General features: G+C 47.2%; 5 protein-coding genes across 5 annotated transcripts; 3 read left to right on the top strand and 2 right to left on the bottom strand.

Moving 5' to 3' along the window:
- Positions 1–9,765: 9,765 nt before the first annotated feature.
- On the top strand, positions 9,766–10,570 carry MYCFIDRAFT_78967 (uncharacterized protein; the record flags this gene model as incomplete). The annotated part of the gene is made up of 2 exons (XM_007929006.1): positions 9,766–10,108; positions 10,203–10,570. 2 exons carry the CDS (start codon positions 9,766–9,768, stop codon positions 10,568–10,570), a joined length of 711 nt encoding a protein of 236 aa, XP_007927197.1.
- A 242-nt stretch (positions 10,571–10,812) lies between these two features.
- On the top strand, positions 10,813–12,814 carry MYCFIDRAFT_154262 (uncharacterized protein). The gene is made up of 4 exons (XM_007929014.1): positions 10,813–10,897; positions 10,955–11,765; positions 11,834–12,281; positions 12,343–12,814. The coding sequence occupies exons 2-4, from the start codon at positions 11,538–11,540 to the stop codon at positions 12,654–12,656; spliced, it is 990 nt and encodes a 329-aa protein (XP_007927205.1). The 5' UTR covers positions 10,813–10,897; positions 10,955–11,537; the 3' UTR covers positions 12,657–12,814.
- A 292-nt stretch (positions 12,815–13,106) lies between these two features.
- Positions 13,107–13,962, bottom strand: MYCFIDRAFT_211406 (uncharacterized protein). Its single transcript, XM_007929013.1, has one exon. It carries the CDS (start codon positions 13,856–13,858, stop codon positions 13,190–13,192), a length of 669 nt encoding a protein of 222 aa, XP_007927204.1. The 5' UTR covers positions 13,859–13,962; the 3' UTR covers positions 13,107–13,189.
- A 170-nt stretch (positions 13,963–14,132) lies between these two features.
- MYCFIDRAFT_211405 (uncharacterized protein) lies at positions 14,133–15,306 on the top strand. Its single transcript, XM_007929012.1, has one exon. The coding sequence runs from the start codon at positions 14,568–14,570 to the stop codon at positions 15,189–15,191; it is 624 nt and encodes a 207-aa protein (XP_007927203.1). The 5' UTR covers positions 14,133–14,567; the 3' UTR covers positions 15,192–15,306.
- A 203-nt stretch (positions 15,307–15,509) lies between these two features.
- Positions 15,510–18,941, bottom strand: MYCFIDRAFT_175169 (uncharacterized protein; the record flags this gene model as incomplete). The annotated part of the gene is made up of 15 exons (XM_007929011.1): positions 15,510–15,537; positions 15,570–15,575; positions 15,604–15,833; positions 15,863–16,069; positions 16,100–16,435; positions 16,463–16,646; positions 16,677–16,728; positions 16,763–16,861; positions 16,890–17,084; positions 17,119–17,806; positions 17,848–17,970; positions 18,026–18,040; positions 18,069–18,188; positions 18,215–18,764; positions 18,802–18,941. 15 exons carry the CDS (start codon positions 18,939–18,941, stop codon positions 15,510–15,512), a joined length of 2,973 nt encoding a protein of 990 aa, XP_007927202.1.
- Positions 18,942–19,038: the final 97 nt, after the last annotated feature.

The raw sequence follows: 19,038 nt of genomic DNA, 5'->3' as shown, positions 1-19,038 counted from the left end.
CTAAGGTAACTTCTACTTTACTAAGCAATAGGTATTAGAATTAGCCGATTTGCTAGATATTAGGTCTATTATATTGCCTTACCGTATACGTTGCGACCCTATAATAATACTATATATTATATATAGAAGGCTTAGCAATCCGGGTTATTAAAGGAACCTAAGCTAGACCTTTAGTCGTAGTAAGGGTTAGATTAGTCGTATATTTAATGCCGCCTATACTTAAATAGTAAGGAGGTAGAAGGAGCGATTAGTATAGGACTTTAACCGGCTAAGTAAAAAATACTTATAGCGGATAGCCGTTGCGGTAGCTAGACTAATTAATATAAAGGGTATCTTTAGTTATATCGATAGTACCTTACGGAAGTGCTATAGGCCGACTTATAACTAGCGGCTGTTCTATAATAGATACAAGCACTTCTATAGCCTTAAATATTAAGGCATTGTCCTTCTAGATAGTATAATATTACTATATAGTCTAGCACCTAGCTCCTACGGTAATATAACGTTAATAATAGAGAGTAAATTTAATAAGGTATAGAAGTCGTATTTCGAGGTACCTAGATAGCTATAACGACTCTTCGAAGAACGGGTATTCTTATATAGTAACTAGGTATATAATATAGTCGATAGCGTTATAGGAAGCTAGAAGACCGTAAATAGCGAGTTTCGTAATACTAGCGAGGCTACGGCGGCTAAGGAAATAAGTACTATACGGCAGTCGGTAGAATAGGGGTTTGCTAAGATAGTTAATAACTTCGAGTTAATAAAGTACTTCTATAGCCTACGAGTCGAGTTAATACTAGTCGGAGCTATATATTTAGTCGCAATACTGCTTACTAATTGCCTAACTTGTTATCGTAGAAACAAGATTAGCCGCCTATATAAAACTAGGCCGCCGAGTGTATATAAGTACCTCGCTAATCTACCGCCGCTACTACTACCTCTAGTAGCTTAACTAGCCGATAGTAACCTTCTACGCTATAGTAGGGATTTTAGAGCGGGTTTCGATATAGGTAAAAAGGCGCTCGATAGCGGTATTTCGTTTAGATATAGTCGTACGGTCGTACTAGAGTATAAGACTAATAAGATTAAGGTTGTTAATATAACAGATATAGATTAAATAATAATAGAAGATAGTAGAACTATTAAAAACGGGTATACCCGTACTAGCGCGTAGTATACCGCGGATAATGCTTTGCGACCTTAAATATAATAATAATATTACTATTTTTCTAACCTATTACTAGCCCTATAATCTTTAGTATATAGTGCGTTAAATAATCTAAAAAAGAACGAAAACGACCTATACGTTATCGCGTAGTAAATCGTAGAAGATTGAAGCCCGCTTACTAAGCGAGTAAAGGTCGGCTTTCCGCCTTACTTCGAGCTATATACTACGATATATACTATATTGTTACGCCGCCCTCTTAGCGATCGAAAGCGCGTTCTACGACCGAGTTTAAACCCTGCGATTTATATAAAAAACAACAGTCTTAGTACTCTCGTACTAAACGAGACTACGATTTCGAAGAGGTAGCTATAAAAGAAGGATACTAACTAAGTAATTATAACATACGATAACAAGATAGACTATAGTTGCTTTACCCTAATACTAATACCGACCTAATATATTAAATTATCTACGAGAATACCTTATCGTCGAGGGTATTAAGGTCTACGAAGCTATTACTATTATCGTCGTTGTCTATCGAGTCCGTTTAACTGCCTATAACAATGTTATTAGAAGGAAGCTCTATTTAAGACAATAGTAACGGCCTTAATAGCAACGAAGTAGTTATTATCGCCTATAGGGCTTAAATACTAAATTAGATAGCATTAAGTTAACGTACTATCTTTAATTTAACCTCTTTTACCGCCGCGCCTATTACGGCGCTTAAGTCGCCTCTAGCGCTTACAAATCTAGTAGAACTTAGTATATTCGGCGCCTCGCTAGCAGCGCTAATAATAGAGACACTTAAAGACTCAAATAGCGACCTAATTCTACGTTTTAAGCTACAGCCTTTAGCTAGTATCCTTAGTATATTAAACATAGGCGATAGTACCTCTTTAAGTATAGCTCCTTAAGCCTACGACCCTCTCTAAAGCCGTTTAGACTTAAAGTCTAAGCGACGACGCTTAGTAAGCTAAGCAGTATTGCTATCGACCGTACTTAGCGTAGATAAGTCGATAACTTCTACTCTCTAGATAGGCGTTATTAGAGCTACCGCTAGAGCCGCCGCTAGAGCCGCCGCTAGAGCCGCCGCTAGAGCCGCCGCTAGAGCCGCCGCTAGAGTCTAGTTGTTGCGCTAAGATAGCGTCGATAGTATAGCGTTACGCATATTCTTAGTAGGGTAGTTAAATGCCCTTAATTCCTTAGTATTTAATATCTTCTTACGCTATACCTTATCTAGTCGAAATAGTGTCTCTATAGCCTAGTTAAGAAGCTAGTCTTAAAGAGTCTCTATAACAACTATACCGGAAGCCGCTTCTAACGGTCTTCTAGTAATAACTCGGCGCTTAATTATAGCCCGATAAGCCCTTACTAGATTACTAAGTATTAGCTTACCTATCGGCTAACTAGTAAGAATAATAGCCTTAAAGCTATTGTTCTACTTACGTACCTTGCTAGTTACTCGTTTATAGGCTGTTGCAGTACTAACCTTAGTAAGGGTAAGCTCGCCGTCCGAAGAGATATAGCTATTACTATTAACTCGGATATTGCTATACTCCTTAGCGATAGAAGCGGCAATAATCTCGTCTTAAGAAGGTCTAGAGTTAACTAAGGTTTAGCTATTAGTTTAACTATCGGATAGAGCGCTAATTAGTATAGTAACTAGCGCTAGAATTAGCGTAGAAACAGACGCCGTAACTAGCGTAGAAACTAGCTAGATTAGCGTTAAAACAGGCCCTTAAGATAGCGTAGAAACAGACTTAATTAGTATAGAAACAGGCCTATTAACTAAACTAGCTACTAAGTAATAGGTTAGACTATATAGTACTAGTTAACTATAATAGTTACGGAAGGTAGTAAGTAGTATATATAGACCTAAGCGAAGGTACAGATCGCTCTACGAGAAGTCGAAACCTAGATTAAGGAGGGCGGTAACACTAGACAGGACACACATTAGGGTCACCAGAGCCGCTATAATGCTTAGAAGGGCTAGTTTGCTAACAAATATAGTAGTCTAGGCATCTATAGTGCTCTTAGAAGCCTAATATACACCTCTCTCGAGGTACGGACTAGTTCTAATCACAATTGCTCTCTACCGAGGTCTCTATAGCTATTCCTATAACGGCTCTTAGAGTAATTGTATATAGGCTACTAGACCTATATAACCCTTAGTAGCCGCCTAGCGACCTTTACCTACCTCTTGCTAGACTTACCGTCTTTATATATATATATATAAGGAGTATATAGTAGCTAGTAGATAATAGCTACTATACTAGAAAACTGAATTTAATAGAAGGCGGAGACAGGGTTTAAGCTATTTAGCTAAGGATTTAGCATACTCCTTTACTTAACTACTAACGGCCTAGCGTAGGGTCTAATTAGCGTATTTTCCTTTATATAAGGGTGCACGGTTAACTGTACGAGCTCGTATAGTTACCTGTGCTTTTATTTACTTAATCCTTTACGTACGGATAACTGCACGGAGCTTATTCACATATTAAGGCGCTAAGGGGTGCTACTGCCGCGTATACGGAGCGCAACTGCCTTTCTAAACCTACTGCGCAAGGTGCCTATTATTTGCAAAAGAGCACGCAGAATAGGATGTAATAGTGCCGTAGGAGATAGCGTTACGTTAGCGTTCTATTGCTCGCGTAGTCTGCTAAACTTAGGTCCTAGAAACAACTTCCTTAAGGAGAGTCGTACGGTATGCTTCGTTGTCGGAAAGGTTTTAGCTAAGTGTATTAGAGCGCTATAAGCTTTCTTAAATCGGTAAGAGTCGCAGTCTTTAGCTTAGGCGGTCGAGGCGGGCAATATAGTATATATAAACGATAAGTTTGCCGCTAGAACGACAGATAAGGAATTAAAGATTAAGATTGTCTTGTCGTTTATATAGTAGCAAGAGAAGAAGTCTAATGTTAAGCATTGCTGCTAAGGGAAAGCCTTAGTAGATTAAAGGTAGGGTCGGAACGAACCGCTAAAGCTTCCTTCGTCCTATAGCTAGCGTCCTCTTAGACCTCTTTTCTATATAAATATTATTTACTTATTATTATACGGCGCCTAATATCCGGGCCTAAATATAATACCGTACTAGCGGCCGTGCGCTAGGGTAGGTCGTGCCTATGCTTTCGGAGTCGGTAAGATCTTAGTATCCGCTCCGTAGTATACGTAACTATAGAAAACGTAATTTCCGTATCGCAGCGCGTCGCGGTTGCTAGGTCGACTAGTAGTAGTAGTAGCAGTAGTAGTAGTGCGATTTCCGCTAGTATACTAACTATCGATAGCGAGAGGTCGTATAGTCGCAATTTAATAGATTTTATACTGTTTTAATAGATTTTAACGACCCCGCTATCTCTACTAATAGATACTAATTATGTTACTAAAAATAAAGCTAAAGTTTGTTAGCAAAATAGCGGTATAGCAAAATTCGAGGTATAGTTAGCGATTATAGCTATTTTAATAGCGTTAATATATATTAGAGGGCGGCGGTATATAAGGCATGCTATTATAGACTTGTATCGCGCTCGGAGGCGCGTATTGCTACCTATTTAACGCCTATAGTATCGGTAGAGGCATATAGAAGCTATTAGTTACCTACGCGACCTACGCGGCCTACGCGGCCTACGTAACCTGCGCGTACGCGACGGCGGAATTTAAAGGAAAACGCGATAAGAACGCGTAGATACCGCCTAGAACTGCTAACGGCGCTTCTTTACTAAAATTTAGCTAAGCTAGCGCCGCTAGTGTTCGCTCGGGTATATATTCTTACTCTGCCTATTTCTCTAACTATTTCTTCGACCGCTTCGGCTTCTTACTCGTAGTGTCTACGCTCTTACCCTTCCGCTTCTTTAGCGGCGGCGCTATATCGTTAGTCGCTCTTAGAAGACAATAGCTCGATATAACGTCGCTTAGCAATAGCGCTTATAATAGCTTCGGCGGCTTTGTTAGTACGAGAATAGCGTCCGGATACGTATTCTTAAAGTAAGTAAGAACGAGGTCGGTAAAGCCCTTCCTAATATTGTCGCCGGACTCGTAGAATACTATTAGCATCTTCGAGATAATAGCCTCGCGCTTCTCGTTAGTCTCGTTAAGACCTTCTTTATTATATAAGCGCTCGAGTTAAAAGATTAACTCGTACGCGTTATAGAGAGTCTTACGTACGTCGAGTCGATAGGTAGGCGCATACGGCGCGTTAACTACGACGTCCTCGCCTTCCGCCGCCGTCGACTTAGTAGTATCTTCTTCGTAGATTTCGAAGGCGCGTCTAGCGAATATATTTACCTATTGTTGCTAGTAATAATCTTTAATAATAACGCGTCTAAGTGTAATATAGTAGTACTAGAGGTTAGCGTAAAGTATACGATACTAGTAGAAGAATTTATAGTCGTAAGTAAGCGCGCCTTCCTTACTCGCTAACTATAACGGCTTAGGGTCGTAGTATACTAATTTGTCGTTTACGAGATTAATCTAAGCGCTAATCTTGCGCTATATAGGCTACGGCAGGCGTAGAAGCTAGGTACGGAGCTCTTCGTCGTCGCTACGCGCGAGAGGGTATATATTTAAAGCCTATCGTCGCGAAGCAATATCCGACCGAAGGTCCTTAACCTAACCTTTATATAGGCACTATATCGCTACCCCTTTAAGTATAAAGTCTGCCGCTATTAGCGACTTATTGCCGTCTATTTTAAGACACGCGTAGAAGCTCTTATTTATGTTTATATCCTTATATTAGCCGACGATAGTAGGTACGTTATAAACGCGATAGTAATTTGCCTATAGCCGAATATTACTACTAAAGTTACGCTCTAAGTACGTCTTATTAGACTCGTAATCGGCGTTCTTTAGAAGGCAATCGATAGCAGCTTATAGCGACTCTTATACGCCTGCGAGTAAGCGACGATAAACAATAGCGGCGCGGACGTGTCGACGTGTTTCTTAGTAGATTTTAGCGCTAAAATGTCTGTCGATAGTACGCTATACGTATACGTAATAAAGAAGGTATATTATCGATAGAAATACTATTCGAATAGCGCGTCGCTCTGCCGCCGAGTCGTCTATAAGGAGGAATTTAGGTAGCTATTTGCCGCCTATCTACTCGCTCGCTATACGTAAAAACTCTATAATAATATTGCCGTTATCTATAGGCGAAAGCATATATACCGCTATACGCGATATGCTATATTTGTCCTTTATTATAACAGTATAAAGGAACTAGCTAAGGTAGTTAGTCTTATACGTCGCGTCTATAAAGGCGATCGTAGTATAGCATTTAAGTAATTCTATACTAGTTTTAGACCTAAATACGACGCCGTAGGTAGTTTTGCCGTCGATTTAGCGTACGGCGGTTATGTTCTTATAAAACAGCTCTTCTATAATAATATATTAGTTGTTATTATAGTAGAAAACTAAAATTAAAACAAAGGAATCCCGCGGAACCTAAGATTTAGGGTTCGGGCTTACTAAGGCACGCTAGAAGCCGGACCGAGGTTCTACTATAGGTTCTAAAATTCTTAATTAGCTCGAAGCTAAGGCTCTACGGCGCTAACCGCGCTTCCGCTTTAACCGAAGAACTTTAAAATTTTCGAAGTTCTTTAAAATTCTAGCTTTTAGGCCTAGTATTCGCTAGCAACCGAGTCTAATATATTTGCCTATCGATTTAATAACTTCCGCGTTATTCTATTAGTCGATCGGAGTCCGGATACGTAGACGCGACGGTCCGTAGGCTTATAACCTAACCTTAGGAATAGTAAGAACATTAACTTACCTTATTAATACTACTCGTATAAGTCTTCCTTTTGCGCCTGCTATACTAGCGACGCGCCGCCGAGCCTACCGTCCTTATATGCCTTTCGAAACGCTCTACCGGAGTTTAGTACGTCGTACTTTATTATAAAGTCGCTGCCGGCGGCCTTAAAGAGCGCGTTCGCGACTAGGTCGTATACCGCCTTTAATGCCCTCTAGACTAAGCTCGGCGTGTATCTATAATATACCTCTCGACCTACGGCGGTTAATAACGCGCTATACTAATAGAAGAGGTCGAAGTTGTCTAATTTATAGTAGTCCGAGTAGTCCTCGCGACTAATACGCTATACTCGATACGCGATAATCTCTTTACTATTACTATAAATGCTTACAACCTTTATTATAACTAGATAGTAACGCGCTACTTCTATCTTTTTATCGTTTCTTCGCCGACTAAAGCCTTACTTCTAGTCTAATTTCTAGTACGGTTATTTACGGAAGCGGCAAACAAAACGCGTTGTTTCTAATTCGTTCTTCTCGACGTAGACTCTATCCTTTACTTATATATTATCGACGTATAGTAGTAACGCGTACTATTATTTAGCCGATACTTCGAACGAGTCGTCGAATTTGTAAAGAATAGCTCGTTCGCGCTATTCGCGGAGGTTATCGACGTACGGTAAGGAAGCGTATATAGTTTCTAGGTTTACGAGAATCCGAGAAATGCGCTTACGGCGTAGCGCGGAGGACTCTAATAAATCTAACGCGTCTTTATTACTAGAATTAATAGTATCGTCCTCCTCTAACGTATCTATCGATATATTAGCGATTCTAACCTGCCTACTACTAAGCGAAGCCTACGTACCGCCCTCTAGCGCGAAATCGCCCTAGGCCTACGAGGTAAGTATACTATTACTATCTCCGACGAGGTCGCTAATAGTAGGCATTTTTAGTAGATAAGGCTTTATTAGAAGAGATAGAATTAATATAGTAGCGAGCGATAGTAAGGTTACGAGCGATAGCAAGGTTAGAAGAGGTATACAAAACAAGCGCCTAAATAATAGAAAGCGCGTCGACGCGCCGGAGCGGAAGCGTATATAATCTATACCGACCGCCGCTCGCTAAGGTCTACAGAGCCTATTCTTAGTGGGTCGGCGCACGGCCGCTAGTACGGTGTTATATTCAGGTCCCAATATCCAACATCCTCCTCGGCACGATTAAGAGGGTTCAAGGTTACTACTTGCTAGCCAGACCTGTTCGTTCTGAATTTCTGGTGCAGAACACCAGAGTGCGCTAGCAAAGAGAAGTCCGAACCCAATCGCTCGATGCTCCGACCGAGGCATACTGTAACACCATGGAGCCTTTGTCGGGACTATAGCGAATCGAATAGAACCTTGGGAAGGGTATGGAATCAGAGAGTAGCGAAGCGAGTGAAAAGAGACGCAAGGCTAGCCTGAGATGGGCATTGATTGCAATACAGCCTCGGATACAATATGTTCATGGAGCCTACGCGGTACATCGCGCACCATGACCTACCCTGGCGAACGTCACTCACCCTTCGTGCCTCCTTCTGATCTTGTGGACGACGACATACAGCTGATTGTTGTGACTGCGATCCCGCATACTAGCTCGTATGAGAGCTGTAATCTCTCCTGGAGTTCTCTTTCGACCATCCACCTCGTATGCTGCCGTAGCTCTGGCATCACAGCTATCGAGCACTTGCTGTACGTCTGCAACACAAGGCACCTGGTTCGGGCTGAACGATTTCAACTTCCAATCCTCCGATTCTTGGTCTTGGGGGCGGTAGAACATCGTCATGCTCTGTTGGGCGCCGCTCATTTGATCATCCGGAAGGGGAGTGGGTGTTGGTGTGTCCGGCGAGAACAATTCTTTTATTCGCTTCCAGAACCGCGTCATGTCACTCCACTTCCTCTGCTCATGATGGATGTGAGGAGTATCACTTACGCTATATATATGCCAGCATTGATGTGTGTTTGCTTGCTCGAACAGAGAGCTTGCACAGGCATGCACTAGAACGCTCCGCCACCCCTGGAACGCAGGCGAACGGATCGGAGGCACACCAGGCAAAAGCTGGGGCGACAGCAACTCGCCTAGCGCATTGGAAGTGACGGACAGAGGGCAACTGGCCCTTTCCGCACCATGATTACAGCAAGGCGTTCGCCTCGACAGCTACCGCCCACACAGCCAGTGCGTATGACAATGTTTTGCAGAGGGAGTAGACACCGGCAGGAGTTGTCTCTCACCAATTTGACATCAGTCTCGCAATCTCTGCTCCGACTGAGGCTATCGCGCTTTCAGACCTCATCGTTCGCCCAGAAAATTCGCTGCTTCTTTGTGAGCTCTGAGTGATAATTGGCGAGATCTCCTGGCAACTCTCATTTGTTGCTTGCTGACAGTCGAGAGGGCTCTGCTTAGGCAAAACTAGGTGCGGCGCTTCCGTTGCATGCAGAGACGTGTCATTGCGGAACATAACATGAACGAAGGAGTTCTATTTCAAGTAAGGATACTTGAGTCTCGGCGTGTCATTCTTCATGAACTTCCAAAATCCTGGCTGATACCCAGTTTCTGCTTCTTTGGGCTGGACTTGGCAGGGCTGAGTCGATGTTCCAGCCTTGTCTTACATGTCTCTTTGGGCCATTTTCTGGTTGACTGACGATGCCTATATAATCTCCAATCGACTGCGCTTTGCATCGATTGATTATATTCTCATCTCATTCTCTAATCTTCTTCAGCATATTACCTTCGACTTCATGGTGCTGGTCACCCTTCTACATCTTCGATTCGCCTAAGCAACTTTGTTGGGAAATACTTTCAATCAGGACTGCCCTCGCAAGATGTCCATTCGCACTCCCCATCACTGGCCTGAACATGGCGTGCCACTCTACTTCTTTGACTCACACACGAGACCACTTCGCAAAAACACCACGTTTCTGAAGCCAAAAATCGCTGCCATTCGTTCCCAATGGGAGCATATGGATCTCGAGACATTATCCAGCCGAGTGCGGGCAATGACAGACTGGCTTCACCCAAATGACCGCCGCAGATCTACCCAGGTCTTTGCAACATTCATAGCTGCGGAGACCATCAGAAGAGACGGACGCCAGCGCAAGCAATCTCGGCGCTACGATCCATCGTACCGTACTGCATCGTCTCATCCGTCAACGCCCAAGAAGCAAAGTAAGTTACCTTGAGGATCCAATGCGGTCAGATGTTAATCCCGATGCAGCAGCCAAGTCCAATGCTCAATTGCCTACTCCTGAACCGACGCCAGGCCCTACACAAGACATCGATGCGCCTGACAGCCCATCCCGCGACTCTCCCGTCGCACGACGACCAAACACCCGAATTTTCACTCCAGAGGCAACGCCACCTCCAGCTGTTGCGACCACTGCATCAATGCCAACATCTGACAAACCACCTGCACCTTCCCAGCTCGGTTCGGCTCGGACAACCATGAGTCCAGCAATGGCAGCCAAGATTTCACAGTTTGAGAGGGTCACCCGTGTAATGCTCAGAGAGCTCCGGCGAAGCTTGCTTGAGGAGGAGAATTACACAGAGGCAGAGGCGGAGGGTCTTCTTCGAGGAGTTGTTGACGGTCTTGTGGACCTGTCTGATGCTGAGGAGGTGGTTGAGGGCTAGTGGGTGTGTGCTCGGGAATCAACTGTAAATATCATGATCTTTTACTGTAATGGATAGATGTACAAATGGGAGGCATTTGTCTTTGCGATCTTGCTTTCCTTCTTTTTTCTTCTTTTTTTTGTGCGTGGTTTTGGCAGAACGGATGAGGCAGGGGTGAAGTAGGACGCACGGGCCACGAAGACTTGGCAGCAACGACAACGGCATATCTCCTTTCTCTCTCTTCTCTCAATCCATCGATGCAAGCTGTGGCGAATTCAAAGTACACTATTGCATGGCAATCTCAAGGTCAGTACAGCACCGAAAGCTTGCCATGTTGCTTCCTTTGTGGTGGGTTTCTGCTCTCGAAGTGCAAAGGTTCTCGCACAATACTCATCTCCAGGTCAGTTGTCAAGAGCGCCGCCTACGAACCGATCAATACTTCGGGAGTTCCTCTCTACAAGATAGAGCTGAGCTCTCTTACCGCATGCTCATCGCTGTGAGTACGTGTGTGTCTCTTGGAGCGCTCGGGCAACATGCTACAGTTCGGCCAAAGAAGATGAACCAGTGAAGATTGTGTAGATATGGTTCGCGTAATGCGAAGGCTCTGGAGTTCAAATGACAAAATTATAAAAGAGCAGCGGTTGCAACGCGCCGAAGTGTGACTTGAATCTTTCAAGCAAGTTGCGATCTGGACGACAATTATGAAAGAGCTTCGCTGCTCGCAGCTCGACAGTGAAGAATCGGAGCATGAGGCGTTGAAGAGAGCGGCCCTGCGAGTGCCATACAAGGCTCGCAGATCCTGCTGTCGTGTAGTTCGAAACTTACATCGTAACCTGTCCCACACGACAGGCTGACAACTGCCGAATGGAGAAGTGGGGAAGCTCCGATATATCGGCTCTGATCTGTACTTGCAGAATTTCCGAAATATATGGAAATTTCAGGACAAGTGAGGCCAGGCCAGTTCCAAGGACAAAATCCTTAAGAAATCATGGAAAATAGCACCAAACCTCAGCTGCCATCCGGGACTTATGGCTTCATTGGTCTCGGAAACATGGGCTACGGTATGGCCATGAACGTTCGCAAGAAGATGCCATCAGGATCAATCCTAGTCGTTTGTGAATTGGATCAGGCTCGAAAGGAAGACTTCTGCTCCGAAGCTAGGCAATACGGAAAAGTTGAGATTGCTGATACTCCCAAAGAGGTTGCCGAAAGATGTGTATGTATAATGCCTGTCTCTACACCAATACCTAATTCACCATATCAATACCGATGACGTGACGACAGGACACAATCATAACCTCCCTTCCACACGGCCCAGCCGTCTCCAAAGTCTTCACAGACCCCACGACAGGTCTCGTCGCAGCGTCGAAACCTTCAGCTAGCAAGCTCTTCCTCGAGACGTCAACGATCGAAGTCAGCACATCCTTACAAGTCCTCAAAGCCGTCGAGTCCTCTGGCCTAGGTGTCTTCCTCGACGCTCCTGTTTCAGGCGGAATCCCACCCGCTGCCAACGGCACTCTCACATTCATGGTCGGCGGACCAAAATCCCTCTTCGACCAAGCCAGCCCCGTCATGTCGCTAATGGGCACGAAACTTTTCCATTGCGGCAAAGCTGGAGCGGGATTGGCGACCAAGCAGATTAACAATTACGTCGCGTATTGTAGTTACATCGCACTCTGTGAGGGCATGAATACGGGTGTGAAGTATGGGTTGGATCCGAAGGTTTTGAATGGTATGCGACTATTCTTGCCGCTATACGATCATAAACATACATACTGAGATTTGGTTGATAGATGTCATCAACGCCTCCTCCGGCTGCTGCTGGAACTCCTTACACATGAACCCCGTCAAAGGCGTACAACCTGACTCTTCCGCTTCGAGGGATTTTCAAGGGGGGTTTAAAGTGGAGTTGGCGAAAGGTGTTACGGATATGGCTGTGCAGTTGATGGAGGAGGTTGGGGCTAAACATGTTTTTGGGGATGTTATGAGGGATGTTTTTGCGAGGGCGGTGAAGAGTCCGCTTTGTGCTGGGATGGAGAGTAGGAGTGTTTGGAGACTTTTTACGGTGGATGGGGGGAAGGGGTTGGGGAAGACGAAGATTGAGTGATGGTTTGTGAGAAAGGTTGGAGGGTTCTTATGGTGGATCGATTTGAATCCCGCGATGTTCGATCATGATCTTTGCCTAATGCTTTTGGTCGTCCTTGTATTGGTAGGCACTCTTTCAATTCTTGAGAATCCGAAGGTACGCTTGTCGGGCTTGTACTCATCGATGGATTTCTCTCGCGAAGCAACGCTAATCCCTCTCGCAATGGCCCGAGTCTTGAGCAGGTTGTCGAAGCTGCAGAGCTGATTCTCTGGCCTGCGTGCCACCCAAACAGCCAATGATAGAAATGACGCCTTCACATTGTATGGCTTTCAAGATTGAGCCTTTGTCGTCTCCCCTTCAACCACATAGATCTGATGCACTCCTCACCCACCTTCTGTACTGTAAGCTTCTTTGCCGCCTCTCCCATCTGGGGTTCGTCCTGTAATTGATGACGTGAAAATAAAATTGAATGGATGCTCAGACACTTTGCGATTTCTTATCCGGCTCGCCATGGCCATAGTTGTAGCGCTATGGCATGTATATGTACGAATCACTCACAGCTTGGGCTGCCTCGACGCTTCCTTCCACGTTCCACAGAGACCCTCCTCCGACGCGCCCAAAACCGGATCTCGCTCAGGCTTCGGGACATTCCAACTCTTCTTAAATTCTTCTTGATCTTTGGCTCGGACGGCAAAGTCCCATGAGCTGCCTTTCGGATAGCAGCCCATCATCGTGAAGCCCGAGAGCTTGATATCGCGTAAGACCTGCCTTGGATCATCGCCAGCAATATGGGTGCCACTCCCAGGGGTCAACAGCGCGAACTCTGCTGGAGTCGTGTCGTGCGTCTTGTGCGCTGTTCCTGCAGGCAATATAAAAACATCGCCGGCTTTCGCATGTATCTCAATCCCACCATCTTCTCTCGCCGTGCCATGCGTGCTCGCCTCAAGGTCTTCAGATAAGTCCCCAACACCGAACCGTATCGTAGCTTCGCCTGTCAAGACCGTCATACACTCGTGCGCTTCCGTGTGGTAATGCGATTGCTGTGTTGGGCCATATCGGAATATCCATTGTGTTTTCCAGCCATTGCTGTCGACCAGATCGTAGATCTTCGCCGCGTCATACCCAGCCTCTTTCTTCAGCAAACCCGGGTAGTGGAGTAGTGGGTGCGGAGAGTTCGGTACGAGTTTCGTTGGCGGGAGTTGGTATTGCTTCACTTGGACCATTCTGAGGATGTTTCTGGCTTACGATCTTCCTGTTGAAGGATGATGCGGTGGTTCAGAGCTAGGCCTATGCTCTCTATCATAGGCGGAGGTCATATTGCCCCTACGTGATGTCGTGGTGACCTGCTCTTTTGCATATGTCGTCGGAAAGTGTTGCCGAGCTCGGGTCCAAAGTCCGGGAGAGGGGAAGGCCATGACCATGACCATTGCTGTGCCAACAACATCTCGTGAAGAGCATCTCAACACCACTCGCTGAACATGCATTATTTAGCTCTGTACCGGGGTGGAATGAGACACTGCTGATTCCAGGAGCAGCAAAATGTCTGAAATCGAAAACGCATGTATACATGCGCCATTATTGCGTCTCGGGGTTGCTTTTTGGCCCCATCTAGCTTTCTCACGAATGCATGACGTTTGGCCTACCAGACTGCAGACGTGTTCGGACATGTCGTAGGAAGGCTTTATTATGTGAGCAACAATGTGGCTTACACTGGCCGCACCTGCTCCCACCGCCCACGAGCACAAAGAAAGCCCTCCAGCTGAGTCCTCGGGGTAAAGCCATTCCTGTTCAACCATACCAGCACGGCTACCTAATATTTCCTATCATCAACCTTCACACCTACAGGCCTCGTCAATAATTGGAACAGGTAGCTGCTGACCCCAGCGGCGCGCCAACCAATTCGCAGTCAAAAATATCTTACTCCTACCCTACATGGAGCCCTCATTCTTTAGCCACCTGCCACCCGAGATCCGGAATGCCATATACGAATACGTTCTCTACGAACCTCACGGAGCCGAAATATGGGATGAACCCGGACTCCTTCAATCGAGCAGCATGATCCGAGCAGAGGCCGAGCTCATGTACTATGCCATCAACAGCTTCAGAACCACAATTCACGAAGACCACATGAACCACCATCTTTGCCAATGGCTCAAACGGAAAGCCGGACAGCGGATCCATCTCATTCGAGGTCTGGATATATATGTCGAAATGCCATCACTTCAGGAAGTTGAGGACTGCGACGACAACTCGACCTTTTTCCTGCTCACGCATATTGTTGAGGAACTTCAGGCAACCTCGTTCAAGAACAGATCCACTGAATGCGTTGTGAGATGGTCTCTGAACGGCGCCAGCGATTCTGAGAGTTTTGAGAATATCAACGAGATGTCGGCGATCGATCAGGATAGATTTCGTGGTGCGAAGTTTTTATTGCTGTTTATGGTCAATGGTGCGGAGAAAACGTTGGATGCTTTGCATGCTGAGGACTCGGAGGCTGTGCTTGAGGGATTTGATGCGGTTGTGAGGAGGAATAGGGGGAGAGGTTTTGTGGGATGAAGGGAGGGGCTGAGGTCGTTGGGATGAAGGGAAATGGTAGTGTATCAATGATATTCGTCCTCTTCGATAACTCTTACGCGTCTTCAGTCCGTCCTCCATTAGGAGAGTCCGTCCGTTCTCTTGACCTCACTCTCTCACTTTTCGTACCATCCGGTACGTCGCGGTTGTGCACTCAACACAGTCTCATCTAGCACAATGCTGTGAGCTGTTTGAAGGTAGACGTGATGACATAGACTCTCACTATCAAGATTTCTATAATTATCAGATCCCAGCGTACACTGCGTTAGGTTGAAGTTGCCGAGAAGTCCGTTGCAAACTCTAGGAGGTGATGGTGATCGCGTCTGCTCTTCCACATGTCTTCCTCGTCTCCCTTGACACCCGAGTCTCATATTGCAAACCTTACCGAAGTGACAGTAAATACTCTTCCACATCCGTTGAATATGCTACGCAGGCGGAAAGGGCCACGCGGAAAGTGATGCTGAGAGCTTCCGTGTCCATTTTCCACGGTGGAGAGCTTCCGAAGACGGCGATATCGCATTCAGTAGCATCGTCGAGGTTAGAAGCAGGGTATAAATTTTTCTGTGGAGTTGTCGTTACGATAGGTGATTCAAAGACTCCACTTGTCATGCTGATATTGGCCTCCTCACACAAATCGCATGCGGCAGGAATACCAACTGCGGAGTTTCACATTTCAGTACGAGCGGAGAGTTGACTTGCGTGCTTGAAGTTTTCACCCGGAGCTGGGTATCCAATTCAGTCGTGGTGATATCCTGAACACTCACGTTTCCTGCGCCAGCTTCCATCTCCCAACGACTTTCAGGCCATACTGCATGGTGATGCCGTGACAGAGCACCTCTTCTGGTCTCGAGCGTCGCCTCCTACTCCCGCCGCATCATTCTCTCATTTACCATCCCGCCCCAGCGATCCTCTCCAAACACCTGCTCTCCGAGCGCCCACATCGCGTCGGCTCTCTGTTCCTCTCCCATCTCGAGAAGGCGTTGCCACATGCCGATGAGCGCAACGGTGAAGCGCTCAAGGAGCGCGTCTTCTTCTTCCTCGCTGAGCTGATGGGCCCCAGAGATGTCGGGGAGCTGTTCCTTCTTGTCTCCACCACCTCCTCCACTGCCACTGCCACCGCCACCGCCACCGCCGCCCTTTCCACCTCGTCCTCCTTCACCTGCGCCGGCTCCAGCGACGCGCTGTGTGGTAGTAGACACTAGTTGCGACGTTGTTAGCATAGTGCGCTGGAAGATCTCGAGTCAGTCGTCCACGTACTTGCCTGCGCCTGTCCGAGGTCGCTCTTTCGGGTTTGTCGTGTCTTTTTGATGTCGCTCTTTCTTGATCTGTGGTTTTGTAGGAAAAAGCGGGTGCAAAGTGAGTCGAACTAAGAAGAGCGGGACTTTCATGTGGAAGTGGCGACGCAAGGGTCCGTCCGTGCTGCCTTCTTGCGACTTTCTTCAGTCCACACCACACCAACCTTTCCACAACATCCATCCGCTGCACATATACGCCATCCCTCTGTCATTGCTCGTGGCATCTTAGCAGGCTGGCTCAGCAATCAGCATACTCACGCCGCAGGATCTTCGGCACACCGCAGTCCACAGCCATGGCTACACGTCCAGAGGACGGCAGCAACGCCGCAAACGGGTCCGCCAGTCCAGACGACGTGACTGCAATTAATTCTTCTCGCGGCGGCACGTCCACCGACTCGGACGGTCCGAACGACAATGCTGGGGTCGGCATAGAGGCCCCTCCAATGGTAAGTTATAAGTTCGAGGTTTTTCTGTCTGTATATTTGCTTTCTCTTCTGCGTTCTTGCATATATGCCCGCTGCGCGCATGACTATTGGCGTCTGCCATGCTCGTCCCAAACGGCACATCAAATCATACGTATCTCGGGAACGCGCACCCATATACGGATCCTCAACCAGACACCAAGCCAGTGCCGTCCAGGAGTCGTTGCAGGCTGGACTGAGCGTCACTCGAAGAGCGCTGTGCGGGTCCAGGCCCTGGAGGAGAGTTCATAGCAGTGGTGGTGGTCTCAAAGGAAGCTCCGGTGTGATCGGCCGGCCACAGAACCTCCACAGCCATGGCGACTGTCGTTCCGACCGGTATCGTCCTACCCATACTGCCGATGCGCATTCTCTGCATTGGCTTGCAGTCTCCCTTTTGCTGCATTGGCTGCTTTTGCTGCTTTCGAAAGCTGAATATACTCGCTCTTTTCGCTGGACTCTTGCGGCTACCCTCGCTGCTTCCCGAGCTGGCTTCGGGCACGCTCGTGAGAGCTCGACGTCGCATGGTGGGACGATGCAGCTGCGGTCGAGCAGCAGAGGATCCTGTCACTGTAATCTCGCCGACGGGCGGCAGATGAGAGCCATACTCCTCAGCCAAGCTCATGCGATTCTTGGCAGCTATCTCTGCGATGCCGTCGATTGCATCTTGGAACTCCTTGCTGCCGTGTACCGACCTGAGAATGTCGGCGAAGGCATACGACGATATCGGTGGTAGAGCTTCAGCGTCCTCTACTCGTCCGGGAGCTCGGTTTGCGAAGCCCTTCCTGTTCGTATAAGCTCTGACGAGCACAGGCTGTGCCATGGCAGCATCGCATTTCTGGGACTGTTGTTGCAAGACGGAGCGCGCAATATAGCTCGTACCACCTGCTGAGGTTCAGGTTCAGGCATCATCAGAGAGCTGGTTCCACGCGCCAAGCTCTTCCGGAGTCCTCCTGAGCTCCTGAACTCAGTCAGCATCTTTGGCCAGTCAAAGTGCATTGAAGTATTCTCTTCTCCCGATGCCAGTGAGCGAGCGAGCGGCAATCAGAATCTCTTGGTTCACATACAGATTGATTTGCTCTCATTCTTGCTCGAAATCCTGCGACAAAGGCCAGCAATCGCCGTCGCCGTCGCAATCCTGGCCCAGGCGCATCCCCATTGAGAGTTGAGAAGATCCCAGAACTTTTCATCTCCGCCCAGCGGTCTTGGCCGCCTCCCTTGACTCCCTTCCGACCTCAGTCTGCTTTCACACCAAGTATCGGCCTGTGGTCGCGTGCGTTTTCTGCCTCAGTCCTTCTCCGGCCAAGGGCATCATGGCAGAGGGAGACGAGTTCAGAATCAGAGGCGCCGCGTCGCGGTCAAGCGTCTCGGAGAAGAGTTCTTCGAGCTCCCAAGACCAGACCGGACCCGCAACCGAACAATCACCAGAACAGGCAGAACAGGCCGAGCAGGTGAGTTGTTGCTCCGTCGAATTGTCGACGTCTATGCCGGGGCTCCCACGCTTCCTCCGATGGGCCACACGGCGAGAGACCATTGCAAACTGGTGTTGGGCTGGCCTTTTCTTCTCTTGCAAATGTTCGTGCTGGCGCGACTCTTGTTGCGAGCGCATCTTCTCGAATGATTCGTGCCTTCTGAGATTGACATACTCATGCAATACTGCGAATGCGCTTTCATGGCTTGCTAACATGATGTAGGCGCAGGGTAAGGATGGTCCAGCAGAAGGCGATGAGACCACGAAGCGCCAGGAACTTGATGATGAATCGGTGAGTTGTTGCTGCCGCAGCGTCTTGCTGTGAAGCCAACTATCTCGTATCTCCTGTTTCGCTACCTAGGTAGAACTGTGTGTTGCCTGTGGTGGTTGCGGAGGCAATGCCGCTGATGCACCGTTGCAAAGCCAGCTTCACAGACACTCCGGCCACGAACTTCACCTTCCTCTCTCCCTGCACCCCCTTCGCATCATCACGCAGCACACAAGCCATGTCTTCAAACCATTCTGACGAGACCATCAAGATGCACGACTTGCGCGCCAAGTACAAGTGGTACAAATGCAAGGCCGAGGGCGCAGAGTACCCCGAA

This window comes from Pseudocercospora fijiensis (genome assembly GCF_000340215.1).
Source record: "Pseudocercospora fijiensis CIRAD86 unplaced genomic scaffold MYCFIscaffold_5, whole genome shotgun sequence".
In the NCBI taxonomy this organism is placed as follows: Eukaryota; Fungi; Ascomycota; class Dothideomycetes; order Mycosphaerellales; family Mycosphaerellaceae; genus Pseudocercospora; species Pseudocercospora fijiensis.
This window is presented reverse-complemented; position numbering and strand designations above follow the sequence as displayed.